This window comes from Amblyomma mixtum, chromosome 2 (genome assembly GCF_055824585.1).
Source record: "Amblyomma mixtum isolate Tamu chromosome 2, ASM5582458v1, whole genome shotgun sequence".
Taxonomy (NCBI): domain Eukaryota; kingdom Metazoa; phylum Arthropoda; class Arachnida; order Ixodida; family Ixodidae; genus Amblyomma; species Amblyomma mixtum.
In genome coordinates, this window is record NC_143013.1 from 171,922,756 (window position 1) to 171,937,486 (window position 14,731).

Consider the following 14,731-nt stretch of genomic DNA (forward strand, 5'->3'; position numbering starts at 1 on the left):
TGGCAGGTGGGATCGTTCCGCAACAAAGTCCTGCGGGTAAACGACGACCAGGTGGACTTCTTCAGCGGCGTGGCGCCCATGTCTACGTGTGTGCGCGACTGCGACGAGCGCTGCCCGGCGTCCAGCGCGGCCGGGACCGCGGCCGCCACGGACAACGAGTACCTGCGGCAGCACCGCGAGTCCCTGACGGCCAACTTCCGCACCGTATGGGGCATCGTTGTCACGGCACTTTCGCTACTCGGCATGGTGCTGGTGATCATCTGCGCCCTCTACTTCCTCATGGCGTTTCCCGTCACCGTGGGCACCACCGTGCTCGGCTACATGATCCTGGTGAGCGTGGAACGTAGTACCGAAGTTCACTAATGCCCCCAAAGCTGCTGCCTGCAGCGGTGTCCTTGAACTTTTTCTGGTGCACGGCAGTGTTTAGCATGCACTAGCATTCCGATCATAGCTTTGGTTCTGTTTCCTGTCACGCCACCTGTGGCCTATCATGGTCTCAAAACAGTTGGAACACATCCGATTTGCTCCCCTGCTGAAAAAAGTTGTATGACGCAATAAACTGATACAGTTCGTCATACAAATATCATAGACTTATCATACAAATGATAGAAAGTTATCATACAGATGTCATACATTTCTGTAAAATCATACAGTTATCATAGAGATGTCATTGAATATCATACAAATTGTATGATATATCATAAAAATTGTATGATATTCTATGATGAAGCCTCTATGAGGTTATTGCATAACAGAACTTTTTTTTCAGAAGAATCCTAAGTGTTATAAACTTAACCCTGTAATGACGGGCGTATCCCGTACGATAGGACTAAAAAATGTGAACAATTTTTATTGATGCTCGCTAATGTATATGAATTCTTTGCGTTGTTGGTGAAACGGCCTTTTCCAACGTGTTGATCGAACCCACCGTAACCTAACCTAACTAAAATGCTTAGCATTCCAGTGGCATTTTCCTGATTTATGTCCAACGCGCACTATGGCCTCCATAAAAGTATCCATAGCCCGAACGGTTTTCCACCATCATGTGGGTCTGGTACAGACACGAAATAGGTTCATTCGATCCAGCGTAGGTGATGTGGGCTAACAAGCATGCGGCAAGCGTCGTGTCACTTTTTTAGTGCGATAGCACTTATAGTGGACATTCCCCACATTTAGCCGTTGTTTGTTTGTCTGAAGCCTGCTTTGTTGGCAGGCAGCCCCCACCATCCACAGAGCTGTGAGGAACCTGCGAGATGTATGTATGTGCACAGCCCCACACTTCCCACCGTGCTTGTGGCAGTTCAGTTAATGAATGGTCGCTAGGGCTTGCTCGGGATTGAAGAGCAACACGGGTCTCTCAAGCCCCACCAATGGCAGCACCTTCCATCGCAGGGCAGTGGTGCATCGGTTAACACCGCTGCGCCACTGCACTAGGAATGATATGACTACCAAAGATTTACGAATGTAATGTAGAGAATGACCAATTCCGCATTTATGGGCAATCACCGAATATCGCTATTCGAACCATTTCCTTCCGTGAACAGTGGATCCGAACATAGGAACTGAAGTGATAGCGCACCAAATTCGCATTTGGCTTAACTACGCAAATGGACCGCCAGTTTTTAATGCGTGAGCATTGTATGGCTATGTTTGCGGAGCTTGTCCGCACTATTACGTCCGAATAAACGGGTTTATGCGAAAAAGAGTGGTACCATCGGATAGAGCATCAAGAAATCTCGTGCGGGAAATCGGGGGCCACTGGGCCGGCGCAAAAGTGGTGCCAAGTTTGAAAACGCCAGAAGTGTGGCACCACGTGACCGGACGTGTGGGTGGAGCCAACGCGGGCGCCAAATCTGGAAACGAAGCGTGGCGCGAAGTTTGAAAATTCATGCTTGCACATTAACGCGACCTCTTACCAAGCTCTTTCCGGCGAATAAAATGTTTTACTATCAATCCAATGCGGGTGCCGCAGTGATCTCCAACGTTTTCTTTTTTTTTTCTAAATGACTGTGCTCTGGCGCCGTTTGTTAACCGAAAGAGCTTGCAAATTGGTCGGTGCAAAGGGTTTCACATTTCGCTGTGTATGCCCGCTGGCACTCTTCTTACGCCGCTCGCCCGTGCCCGCTCTGCGCAGGTGGGCCTGCTCGCCCTGTACGCGGTGAACTTCGCCTTCGTGGTCGGGGCCACGGAGGCCAGCTGCGGCGTGCGCCGCTTCCTGATGGGGCTCGCCTACTCGATCATCTTCTCGGGAATGCTCGTCAAAGTGCTCAACACGTGGCGCCTCATGGGCTACCACCAGCGCATGCACCACGAAACCACGCAGCTGAGTAGCCCCGCCGGACTGCTACTCGTCGCCTGCGGACTGGTCGTCATACAGGTGCGTGGAGGCATACGCCAGCAGTGGTTTGGAACTGTGGTTCGACAGCTGTAAGCATGCAGGATTCTTTTATTGCGTAAGCAATACTGCACCAGGTTTCGAGCCGTCGCGTAGCTCCCGGCGGTGGCCACGGTTGACCTTTAGCCGCAGCGAGGTCAAACAGATGGAGCGCCGTTGCCATAGCAACCATTTCAGCCCCGCTCCACCAGGCAGCAGGACCGCTACTACTTTAAAAAAGAACTGTCTTAAAAGAAATCTGTATCTTAAAAAATAAATGAAAGGGCCTTTGGCATTTGACGTGGGGACGCTACCACTCCGCCACGAAGGCTCAGGGTTTGAGCTTGAATAAAGGCTCATCTAGTGAATACATGGGTCTCATAAATAGAATAAAAGAAATAAAAAATGACAATAAGAAAAGAAAGAATTAGAAATAAATGGATAAAAATAATAAATAATAAATAAAACTAAGAAAAGAAACAGAAATGGAAAAGAAATTAAAGCAAAGTAAAATATGACAAACAAAAAATAACAACAATACTGCGCTAGGTTTCGAGCCGTCGCGTAGCTCCCAGCGGTGGCCACGCTCGACCTTTAGCCGCAGCGAGGTCGAACAGATGAAGCGCTGTTGCCATAGCAACTGTTTCAGCCGCGTGCCACCAGGCTCCACACTGCTTGCGCAACTTGCCCGGCTTAACCAGAGTTAAATCTCAGCTAATTTTTTCCATCAGTGCTTCTGCTTGAGCTTGGAAGACGGTTGCAGTCGTTCGCAAATTCTATCAACTTCGCTTTCCTGTCACGTCCACTCCAGTGAAACCGTGGCCACAAAGTCATTGTTGCTTCCGGAATAAATATTCGTTCTTTTGGGTGCTAGTAGTTATTCCCACTTCACTATGCTAATGAAGACTCGCAGAATGATGTAAACGGTCAAAAGAGAATGGTAGTTATTCTTCACTGCAGAAAATAACAGGTCAGATTTGCCCCTCAATAGTCCTCAGTCGCCAATACCCTGTATTAGGTAAATTCATTGTTTTTTTTTTTGCGAACCAAAGTCCTTATGCAGAGTTTGACGTGTCCTTAGCAGGTTTCAGTACACTGACAAAGTTCCTGCTTCTCTCGGGGCCTCATGGGTGTTCAAGCCTGCGTCAGCTTTTACTCCTCACAAAAGGCAGACCTTCCTGATGCAACCACCAAACATTCTGCAGACATTGGCTCCAGCGATCTTAAAGTTTTCTGAACCTGTTCTCCACGCCAGTGTGGCTAACCGCACGCGAGTGACACTCTGCGAATACTGCTGGCGGTTCCCCTATGCACAGGTTGTCCTCACGGCAGCGTGGCTGGTGCTGATGCCTCCGCGCATCGGCCTGTACGAGCGCGTGTGGCGGTGCGCGCCGCCGGCCTCGTTCGAGGACGAACTGGTCGTCTCCATGGTGTACGTCATGCTGCTGCTCGCCGTCACCATCCTGTTCTCGGTACTAACGTGGCCGTGCCGCGAGAACAACGGCGAGTCCCGCTGGATCCTCGCCTGCTGCGTCTCGGTGGCCCTCGCCTGGCTCGCCTGGACTGTGCTGGGCACGCAGGTTGGTGACTCGACCCGCTAGTGACTGCACATGGCGTTATGTGTGGCTGAGGAACAACCACAATGGACTAATCTGTGCGGAGCGAATGCTGTAACGCGGATCCCGCTGCGGCAATCTGTAATAGCTTGCGGCTCAACGAGTGTAAGGAGTACATCACTTTTCGCGCTAAAGCAGATGCAATCCCCTGCAGAACTGTACGATAACTGCCAAAGGTTGTGGGCTCCAACTCCAGCCTTCATTGACCGGAGTTGAAGGCCTTATTTATCCGAAGCTGTGTCTTCTTTCTTCGCTTTGTGCATCTGTCAGGGCACATCCATTTTTCTTTGCCTTTGGACATCTCTGGATCGTCGTTTGCATCATATGAGAAAAAGTAGCCTAAAGCCAGAACCTAAACCAACACAGTCAACTTTGAACCTAAAAGGAATACAGTTGAACGGCATCGCAGATTGGGCTCTTCCAAACGGTTTTGAGTATTTACTGGAGGCTGGGTTCCCAAGGGAACGCCCTGGCTTTCCTCAATCGCGACAATTGCTCAGCTTCCCGACGTTGCTTTTTGACAAATACCGAAGTCAGCACGACTTTAAAGGGGCCAACGTTTCACCGGCACGCAGCTGCCCACCCGCTACCGGGATGCGACGATCGCCGTGGCCAACCTGGTGTGCGCCACGCTGGTAATGCTGTGCCTGTACCTGCGTAAGGTGTACCTGTACAACAAGCTGGCGCGCCAAGCCCGCGACCAAGAGATCAAGGCGCGTCTGCAGCCCAGAGGTCCGCCGTACACGCCCTCTGTCTATGGAACACTCCACAAGTCGGCGCCGACGGTGGCGCCCGTTTTCTACGGTAAGCATCGCTGCACCATTCAGTGCGTGCCATTGTTCGCATTGCAGAGCGTTCACTGTACCATATCAGATCAAACCACTCGCTGTCCCCATTCCCACCCTAGATCCCATAACCCACTTCCTGACAACCATTCATCCCATCCATTTTGCCCATCCTTCCCGCTACTTCCCAGGGGAGATCAGGGGAGTCTCCCCGGGCCCGCTCCCCCGGCTGTGGGTCGCTATAGTAGCTTTCCCATTTTTTCTTCTCTCCACCTTCGGGTGGCAAAACCTCAATTGCCTACGGGTGAGTTGCCTACCATTGCCTACCATTGGGTTTCTACCCGCGATACTTTAGTGGTGTGGTAGAGGCTTATTTTCTTATTCATTTATTATGCCTCGATCTACTACATGTACCGTGACGTGAGTGTATGACGCCGATCGGTAAGGTTTTTTTTGACAATGTGATTCTGGCAGACTCTTCAGAGCCTGCGGCGTCATTGTCGTTGTCAGAGCTGTATACTCATGCATCGTTTTGTCGCGTGACCACCTTCTGAGCCGTCACGATATTTTACTATATTGAGTCAGCATCGGTCTTAGTAACGTCGCATAGAATTTTGGGTATTCATTGGGTGATACCCTGTGTGGCGAAGGTAACCTGTAACTATCTCTCTCGACATTTCCCATTCGGGTGAAGACTAGGGGGATTTTTTGTTGGGGAGCTAGAAGCGGACACGCCACAGCAATGCCGCGTTCAGAGAACAGCGAAAGTTTATAATTGTACCAGTTGGCACTGAAGATGGTGACCAAGGGCAGTTTCTGAATATTACTAGAGGGAAAGCAGGTGGTGCTGCACTTCATCCGCTATGGAGAGGCGCAGTAATGCTGGGAAGATGAGGTTGCGTATTTGGCTTCGCTATTGTTGGGCATAAGTGGATTCGTCTGTTAAAATACTACTCTTCTCGCCGCAAAACTTTAAGAAATGTAGTGAAAATTTCAATGCACCAACCTAACGCTTGTGTTAAATTTATTGAAGAAGCTAAAAAAGCATTATTCAAATAAATTAATCTGTGAGCAGAGGAGTGCATCGCGGCGCAGCTGCCAGTTTAGAGGCTGAATTTGTTTTTGACCCACCACTAGCCAATAAAAGATTTGCCGGGCTAGTTGGTTCATAGTGAAAAAAGGGTTAACTCCGCGAAAGGGTTAGACAACAGGAAGAAACACGTAAACACATGCGCTTCTAAGTATCGCATGTGTTTCTTTCTGTGGTCTTACCTTTTTGTTCAGTTGACCCTTTTTTCACTAGCCAAGCCAAATAAGAAACCTTGCGTTTCCGGCATTCTCGTGGTAGATGGAGTGCTCTGTGAGAAACTCTCATAGACGACAGCGCCATCTTTCCTTCTAGGTAACAATGGGAACTTCTATGACCAAGGGGAGTAAAAGAGGTGGCCACAATTCTAAATTTATTTCATTGCTAGAAACTATGAATTTCTGTGTTTCTCGTTGTCTGTAGTAACTGAACGTGCAATTATACACCCCAGAAAGATCAGAGGAGGGGGCTGAACGTGTTCATTTGCCTGGTCACATCTGTGTCCCCATTCCAATGTGCAGGTATGTGTCAATAAAGTATGCCAGGAAAAATGAAACTAGTTTGCCTTTGATGCACACCGTCACCGAAACTAAGTGGCCGGCATGGCAGATAGGTTATGTCTAAAGTGTCACAGTGAAGCACTAAGGCAAATGATGACAAAGTCAGCAGTTGTATGTCCAGAAAGAAGGCTATAGCAATGTAGATGCCATAGATGTTGAAACGGGAGTAACCACACAGCGTCGTTGGGAGCAGAATAGTGCTTGGTCACTATACTGAACTACGAGAGAGGTGATGTCTTGCATGGTGCTTGCACGTTAACCTGTGCTTCATTTAACACTTCACTAGCAATGCTCGACGGCAAACATGTAGTGACCGGTCGCTCCTTTACGTTCTTTCGCCCACAGGTTCCCAGGGCACGCTGGCGACGAGCAAGAAGCTGAATGGCCAGTTCTCCCGCCTCTCCACGGACGACCTCGCCTCCGACGGGTCCGGGTCAGTGCAGGTGCAGGGCGCAGATCTGTACCCGCTCGAGATGTACGATGGAGGCAGCCAGTTCCAGCCGCCCAGCTCCCTCTACGGAAGCATGATGATGCTCGACGACAATGTCGCCTACGCCAGGTACGCGTGTGGGCAGTTCTCCATTTTCTCATCATGCTAGCTCCTGGACACTGCAGTCTGGTAGAGGGCAAACTGCGTGAAAAGTTGATCAGAATTATGCCTGGTCAGCGTCAAAATAGATTAGAAAAAAATTGCAGTCACCGACTAAGCCAGAAAACAGTGCAACTGGCATTTTGGGACCCGCACAGGCCTCCTAGATCATGAAAGCCGTGTGGGTCTCGTAACGTCAATCGCGTCATTTCTTGGCTTCACGAATGACTACAATGTTTGGTTTACAGAAATCTAAAGGTATTGCTGTCGCTCTTAAGAAAATAGGTGACTCAGCATATCATTGTGCTCTAGCATCAAAAAGGGCCTGATAAATGCTGCTAGCTTACGTCAATTAGTGCCTGAAGCGTGACGGTCTTAAATAGCTACCGTTTGGGTCAGTCTGTCACTCAGCACCGAATTTCTAAATAATGCCGACCCACTGTAAGCTTCCGGGACCGTTCGGACGGCACTCTCATGTCGTGATTCTGAGAATGTATTCAATAGTCAGATGTCGTGTCTCGTCTGCCTTTATAATGCATAACGAGAGTGACGACAGGTTTGCCATTCGCGGCATAAATTTGTATGAGCACAATACTGTGGTGAAACCCTTAACAAGTCATGAGTTTAGCGTGAGAATAACCTGCGTTGATCTATGTAAGGAAGGTGTGAAACAATTACAAGCCCTTCAGAAAGCGGGTGAGGTTTAGAAACTGGTGCTGTGTCTGGTAATTTTGATTGAAGCCCCAACCACATTGAAGCTCCAGCTACAGGAAACATATATGACCGCCATGTGGTGAATTGTGCAAAATGGCATGGTGTTGAGCTGTAGAAAGGCCTATGTTATGAGCACTAGAGGCTTTTATGTGTGTTACCTTACCTCCAGAGAGCTTCGTGGCCACACCACACTGGTAATGGCTGCAGGTCCTTCAGGGTTTCTTCTTAATGGTGCGGTGCTGCATAGTTTCACTTCAGTGGCGCTCGTTACCTAGCAGCAAGGTGGTCTGGTGTATGTAGTGCGTGCTTGGCGTTAAGAGTGCTCGATTGCCAAAAAGAATATCAAGTGGCTGTCAGCCACTGGAACCATAAATCAGGTGCATAAATCAGCTGCGTAACTTTCAACTGCATATGCAGATTGCCATCAACTCCAACTCGTAACCTTTAATCAAGTACATATATATCTTGCAATTGCCAACCAATTGCGTAAGAAACCTTCAACTGTCTCGTATGTACCATCAAACCCTTTAGTGAGTACTGTTAGCAGAGCTTTGCAGCACGTCCTTCTGTGACTGAGCTGCTGCTGCGGCTTAATGTACCTGTATATCAAAACCGCGTTGTGCATCTCCTTTGTCTGCTTCCTCCAGGTGAGGTCATCGAAGCCGACCCACTAGTTCCTCAGGACTCCTGCATCTTCCTTTCGCCGATCCGGTCACAAGTTGTGCACCAGAGGGCGCCCCGAGCGCCACCGACTTCATCGACGAGCACTGAGCGGGCGGGCGGGCCCCCTTGCTTCCTCTGCTCGACGGCGTCGCCATCTGGCGGGCGCCCGCCCGCTTGCAGACTGCTGCCAGACCATTCGCGTCCTCATCAACTCTCTTCCTTCGATCGCCATTGCCTGTTACTTAACCCTGTCGCCTGCTGTTGGCGCAGTGCATAGGAAAGGACAAGATCGTACTAGGTTTTTTTATTATTATCTCATAAGCAAGTGCTGCTACCCTGCGTCACACAGTGCGCCTCAAGGAGGAAGTCGAGTGTTGCTAACCTGCGCTCTTTCCGCGGTTGAAAAAGAGCTAAGAGAAGGAACGGTGCGCTTCTTGTGTACAGTGTTCGTTTGGTGTGTTCGTGTGTCCCGTAACATTTTTGTGTCCCCTTCATGTTGACGATTAACTAGCGGCGCAAACTAACACCGGATGCCTTGAGCGATGCGCTAAACTATGTTTGCGGCCATTCCGCTTAACGAACGGTGCGAACTTGGCGTGTCGCGACGGTTTGTGATTCAACATTCAAGTGCAACAATGCGGGAGTGTGCTTGCAGTGTTACCAATGTTTGGACGCTTCCATGCGGGAGGAAGGGGTCATTTGTTCCACCGGTTCAGTGCGAACTTTGTGCTTTAAGGCGTAGATTAATTCCATCTCCTCCATGTGTTAACGAAGTCCGCATCTATAGCTGAACAAACAAAAAATATAAATGTTTCATAACTGTTATCAAGTGGCAGGAGAAGAAGCATTTGGTCACGTCGAGGACTGTATTCAATGCTTGTTGGCGACCATTCTATTTGGCTACTGTAGGCTTTGCGCAAAAACTGTTCCCTGTTGACATGCAACCATGAAACCAAAAAAATTCTTCAGAATTCGCAAAACCGATGCTCGGTCGCTGTGGACAGAATTGTTGAATAGAACGTACGCCCGATTTAATGCAGATAACTTCTGCCTGCCTGTGTGTGTTCCCAAGCTCTCCTGATGATCTAGGTTTGTTGTTGTTGCCCGCCAGACCGGCAAAGGTGCACTGCAGCTAAGCTTTCAGGTGCAAGTGACGCGACGAAGAGGCTTCCTGTCGAAACCTGCTGTTGCTTCTCTGTCGACTGCGGTGTGCCTTTTAAACGAAACGCGAAAGGCACCCCACTCATCTTCTCAAAATAGTCGCAGTGTCTTCCCGTCCTCCTTTAGTGGCATGTTATTCCATCCATCAGTTACTTTCCTGTATTAGCGGTTTGCTATGAGACGCTGAGCTTAGCACCACCTGAAATGAAATCCAGCATCTGTGTTCAGCATGAAACAAACCGCGACATGCACACGAATAGTTCGCGCTTTAAAAACGACAGGCAGCTTCGAATCTCAAGGTCGAAAACATGCGCTGCACCTTCTGCAACGCTCCTAGCCAGTGTTGCCACAGCGTCGAAATAGAACAGTAGACGGCTCGTTCTAGCAGATATTAAAAGGGATTCTGGTTCAAAAAGAATGTACTACGCTTTTCCAACTCGGAGCAATGAGTCACCCTCTTTTTTTTTAATGACTCCGAGTTGAAAACTCCTAGAGAAGACAACATGCGGCCTTCATTCTCCATGAGGAGCCTTCTCTATTCCTACCAGTCCCGAGCCACTAACAGCGACCGACAGACTGAATGAAACGAAGCTTCTGTTAGCGCTTCGTAGAATATTACCTCGGACTTCGTTTGCACTAGCAGAATAACGTGAGACCTGCTGTTCTGACTGTCATCACCCAGTAAAATAACAGACCTGCTGTTCTACTGACTGTCATCACCCAGTAAAATAACTTCCCCCGCTCAACAATTGAAGACTGCGGCGCGCCGCAGGCGCCTATTGAAAGGCTATGCCGGTACAACGGCAGTCATCCTCGGAAACGTGCGCTTCAGTTCCTCATGGCTGGTTCCAAGAGGCGCGAGCAGCACGTGCGAGCCCTAACATTCCATTTATAACCGCGTTTATATACGTATACACACACATTATACATACTACCATGTCCTCCTTGTCTGTAATAAGGCCGTCTCGTTTTGGAACTATGCACCGCAGAGAATACGTAGAGTATATGTATATGGGCATGAAACAGTGGCCTCTAACCAGCAATGACTATTTCGCGCTCAGATGGGAGACATATACGAACGGCGTGTGGGCGCTTCTTTACAAAAGCGTCGATATGTTGCCGCGTTCTATTGCGCGCGTACTCAGAGGCCGGACAGATACGCGTACGTGGTATACCGTTGACCGTTTTTTTTCCCGGTTGTGCTTCTGTCTGTCCCCACCCAGAAGAGTGCCTTCTTCTAGTGTTGCCAGCTGTTAGAGGAAATGCCGCATATCTCGACGGTTTCTTCGTTCTCAGATTTCGCCTTGAGTGAAAATAAAAACCACGTTTTTCCTTCATGTTCCAAATAAGAGTAAGTCTTTTTCTTCGCTGCTATTCGCAGTGCATTTGCAGCCTCCTAATTCGTCTAACTGAAATCAACGGAAGGATGCCTCGCCGGAATGCTGTTGGCCATCACTGCTCTCGAGCCATTCTCGCGAGTGCAGTGTAGGGAAATAATGCAAGCGCTAGTTAAGTACTGCAAAGGAACTGAAGCACTCCGGTAAGCAAGTGATTTAGGGAGGGACCATATATATGTAGCCTCGGTTTTGAAAAAGGACAGCCTTGGTCCGAAATGTCGACTTGATATAAATGTCTACCTAAATGAACTCACTCTTATTTTGCCTCTAGCAATTAAGTATGTTTATTTCCTATTGATGCACACATATACAGGTGGAAATATGTCGCCGAACTTCATTGAATATCCTTGTCAGCATAATCAAGAACTGCTAATTTTTGTGTGCCATATCGTTGTACCGAACATCTGCACAGCTAAAGCTGGTGGTGCTGCCGCCGAAGATAGCGAGACAGATCGTTCTTTGCTAATTTCCAGTACTGAGTGATTGCCGGCCTGCCAACCAGGCTAGTGGCAAGCCTGCGCATGTTCTCGAAGAGTATTGTGAAATCCGGTTCAGACATCATCTGTCGGCGGTCATTCGATAGCGAGAAAACACCAACTTTTCTCCTTCTGGGAGAAGTAGATAATGACAAAGGCGCCTGGATTGATCTCCGCCCCATATGAGCGGCCATTCCTAGGCCGAAGTTTGCAAAGCTCACTTGAGCCAATAGCCTGGGTGTGTCCTCCGAGAGGACACGTCCAGATCGATGCGACTTAACTCTCGCCCAAAAAAAAACGACACACCCGCTGCATCGCTGCCTCAAAACGTGTAGAAGCTCAAGCCGCCTTCAAGTTAAATTCTTGCTCAAGTCTCCAAGCATGACGCTTAAATAAGAGCGTGATTGCCAGGCTTTCCAGCCTTGAAAACTCCGGTGCCAACGGCGAGGTACGAAACTTTTCTGTTGCATTAAATGGTTTAGGATGCCGAAAGAAAAAATGGAACCTTGAAATTCATGGCCTCAAAATGCATGAAGACGAGTCCGTGATCAACAACAAAAAACGCGCTTCCTCAAAGTTAGACCTCGATCCCCTGACCAGTCAATCCGCTCTTGCCGAGCACAGGCTTCGTTCAAGCCGTGATAAGATTTCTGGTGTTATCATATGCTTAAAACCGCCAAAGAGTGGGCAAGTGGTAATGGATACGGTTTTACCTGGCATCGTGGCTGAAAAGTGTAATGAAAATGAAGGCAGTCACGCGCCCATACGACCACCTGTGCTACCGATCTTGATGAAATAGAAGCATAAAACGTGCTTCATGAACAATTATTGTATCCTACTGCTATAATGTGTTTGACAGGCTGGTTGCCTCCATCATATTTTTTAATCATGCTCAAGGGCGTCCGCAGAATTTTTTGCAGGGGGGGGGCCCGTTGGTGCCCCGGGGGGGGGGGGGGGGGGGTATGTTCGTAGCAAAAAGGCGCTATTTGCGGAGTAAATTTATTTATTTATATATAAATAAAAATTAAACAAAATGCACACATGAAAGAAAAATTACAAACAGCAAATTAAAGCGCGGCTAGGAGAGGTACATTGGAGTTTATCAACGAAGAAACAACTAAAATTAATAAAAAATGCAAAAAGATGCTATATCACTTCGTGGAGAAGAGTGCTCAGTCTTCCTGCATACGGGTTCTCGACTCACCCGGATTGATGACCAGCACACAGCACAATATGTTCGCAAACACGCAACTACAGTCACTCAGTCAGTCTTCCTTGAACAGCAACTGTAGGCGCCTCGGATTTTACTGGGCGAATTGCGTAATTACACGTGTGATAAATTCACTTCTGTGCTTCATTACACGCTCTCGGTGCACACTCATCATACACATTGATTGGAAAAACTGTTGAACGCGTACGTTGAAAACAAAAGATGACTATATATACAACGAAAACTTATTTACAAGATAAATGCACGCTCGCAGCTTCATACACCTCGCTCCATCTTGCTTGCGCATCCGCACAGTCGAGCAACCCCACACACACTGCTCGCCGCTCGTCGTTTTCTCGTCCGCTGTCTTGGTTGTTCTCAGCTTCGCTGACAACCGGCCACTAAAAACACCCAAGCACAAACACAGAGGCGCGCACACGTGCGAGGGCTTACTTGCCGCAGTATCCCCGAATGCGCACTTTGGGGGTGAAAGGAACGCCGCGCAACTTCCGAGGGGAAGGGACACTCGCCACTCCGGTCGGAAAATTTGTTTTTGTGTTTTTATGGGGTTCAGAGCCCCAAAACGACTCAGGCTATGAGGGATGGAGTAGTACAGAGTTCCGGGTAATGTCGACCACCACCTGGGTCCCATGCACTGACACGCACAGTACATGGGCGCTGTTGTGATTTGAGGCCCAGCCAGAGGTGACAGGCGAGCCAGGCAGGCGCCATCGGGCTGCGTTGACCAAAGGCGCTGGTTTTCACAGAAGACGCAAAGAACGCTGGTGTGGGGGCGCCTCGGGAGACTGCGTCGCCGTGAACAAAAGCAGCTAATCCCCTTTGCCGGAGATTCTGAAAGCGGCGCTTCTACCGAACTGCGCTACACGTGGATCGGAGGAGACAGCGAGCGGCGGCGGCGCCAACTCATCGCCCGCTTGCCCCTGAGCAGCCCGACAAAGCGGGGGTGGACACGGCTGATTTGTCCTTCCCTCCTTAAAGGCCCCCTGCCCACCCGCGGCCAGCAGACACTCTCTACCTCACTTTGAGCGAGCCTCCTCTCCTTCCATTCCCTCCTCGAAATTTTTCTCTCCCGCTCCTCGTCGAGTAGGCTCGGCAAGGCAAAATCACCCCTTCCTTCTCCGGTGTAAGCCGGAGGCGTGGTGTCTGTGGAGTGCGTCACAGGGCGACGTCATGGCCCCGCCTTCAATAGAATTCTTTTCTTGGTTTTTGCATTTTCTCCGCACACTGAACGATCGAGAGGCGCGATCGGCTCGACCACCTAGACTTGTTAGCGAGCGCATCCTTTCATACATCTGTTTGTCATTCCCAGTTAACGAGCCACCTTTTCATTTTCTTTTAGGCCTCCCCACCGTTTCACGAGCGGAGGGGCGGAAGTCGGTTGTGTTCGAAACACACGGCGAAGCGCGGACCCGGCAACCGCCCGTTTGCTTTTCTCCATGCGTGTTTGTGTTCTGTGTGTTTGTGTCTTTTCTCCGCTCCAAAGCATATGTCATTCATTGGAGTCAAGGCGTACGCAAGATGCACGAAAGATAAGCGGTATGTGTACGGAGCGGTAAAGTGGGCGAGCGAGGGAAAGGCTCTGCTGCACTACTAATTAAAACCTTGTTTTGGGGGGCTCGCATAGAAGAAAAGAAACTGAGAAGGGAGCGCGCACGCAGAGCGTCTCGTGACGGGATCACGGCGGGGGGGGGGGGGGGGGGGGGGGGGGGGGGGGGGGGCGAGCCAACTCCCTCAGTTTTACTGTTTTTTTACTTTTTATGGCTAGGGTTCAAGGCTGTCGCCGCACGCTCCCTCCGCAGTTTTTTTTTTTTTGTTCCTTCATGCGGGTTTGTAGGCATGAGCCAGAACAGAAGGCGCTGCGGAAAGCGTTGTGCAGACGACGCGACGCCAAGGCTACGCCCAACCTTCTCCCGTCAGTCAGAACGATGCACCAATGGAGTGCCTTTAGCGAAAGTAGCCCCCCTTGACGTCAGCGGGGTGCAGAGTAGTGGGCCGGGCCCGTTTTTGAAGGAAGGAAAGACGAACGGGCTTTGATTTGAATTTTCGCAGCTTTTCGGGGCGCGCATGGCTCTAGTATT

The 14,731-nt window shown here is 49.5% G+C and overlaps 1 protein-coding gene across 1 annotated transcript in view; it reads left to right on the forward strand.

Annotated features, from left to right (window-relative positions):
* The window catches only part of LOC149361615 (uncharacterized), a 207,665-nt gene extending 196,755 nt beyond the window's left edge, over positions 1–10,910 (forward strand). Inside the window, exons 19-24 of the mRNA XM_089572735.1 lie at positions 7–330; positions 2,135–2,377; positions 3,691–3,954; positions 4,566–4,794; positions 6,768–6,981; positions 8,373–10,910. Of these exons, the coding sequence (XP_089428861.1) occupies positions 7–330; positions 2,135–2,377; positions 3,691–3,954; positions 4,566–4,794; positions 6,768–6,981; positions 8,373–8,376 (1,278 nt within the window). The 3' untranslated portion in view covers positions 8,377–10,910. The remainder of the gene's footprint in view (positions 1–6; positions 331–2,134; positions 2,378–3,690; positions 3,955–4,565; positions 4,795–6,767; positions 6,982–8,372) is intronic.
* The last annotated feature ends 3,821 nt before the right edge of the window (positions 10,911–14,731 follow it).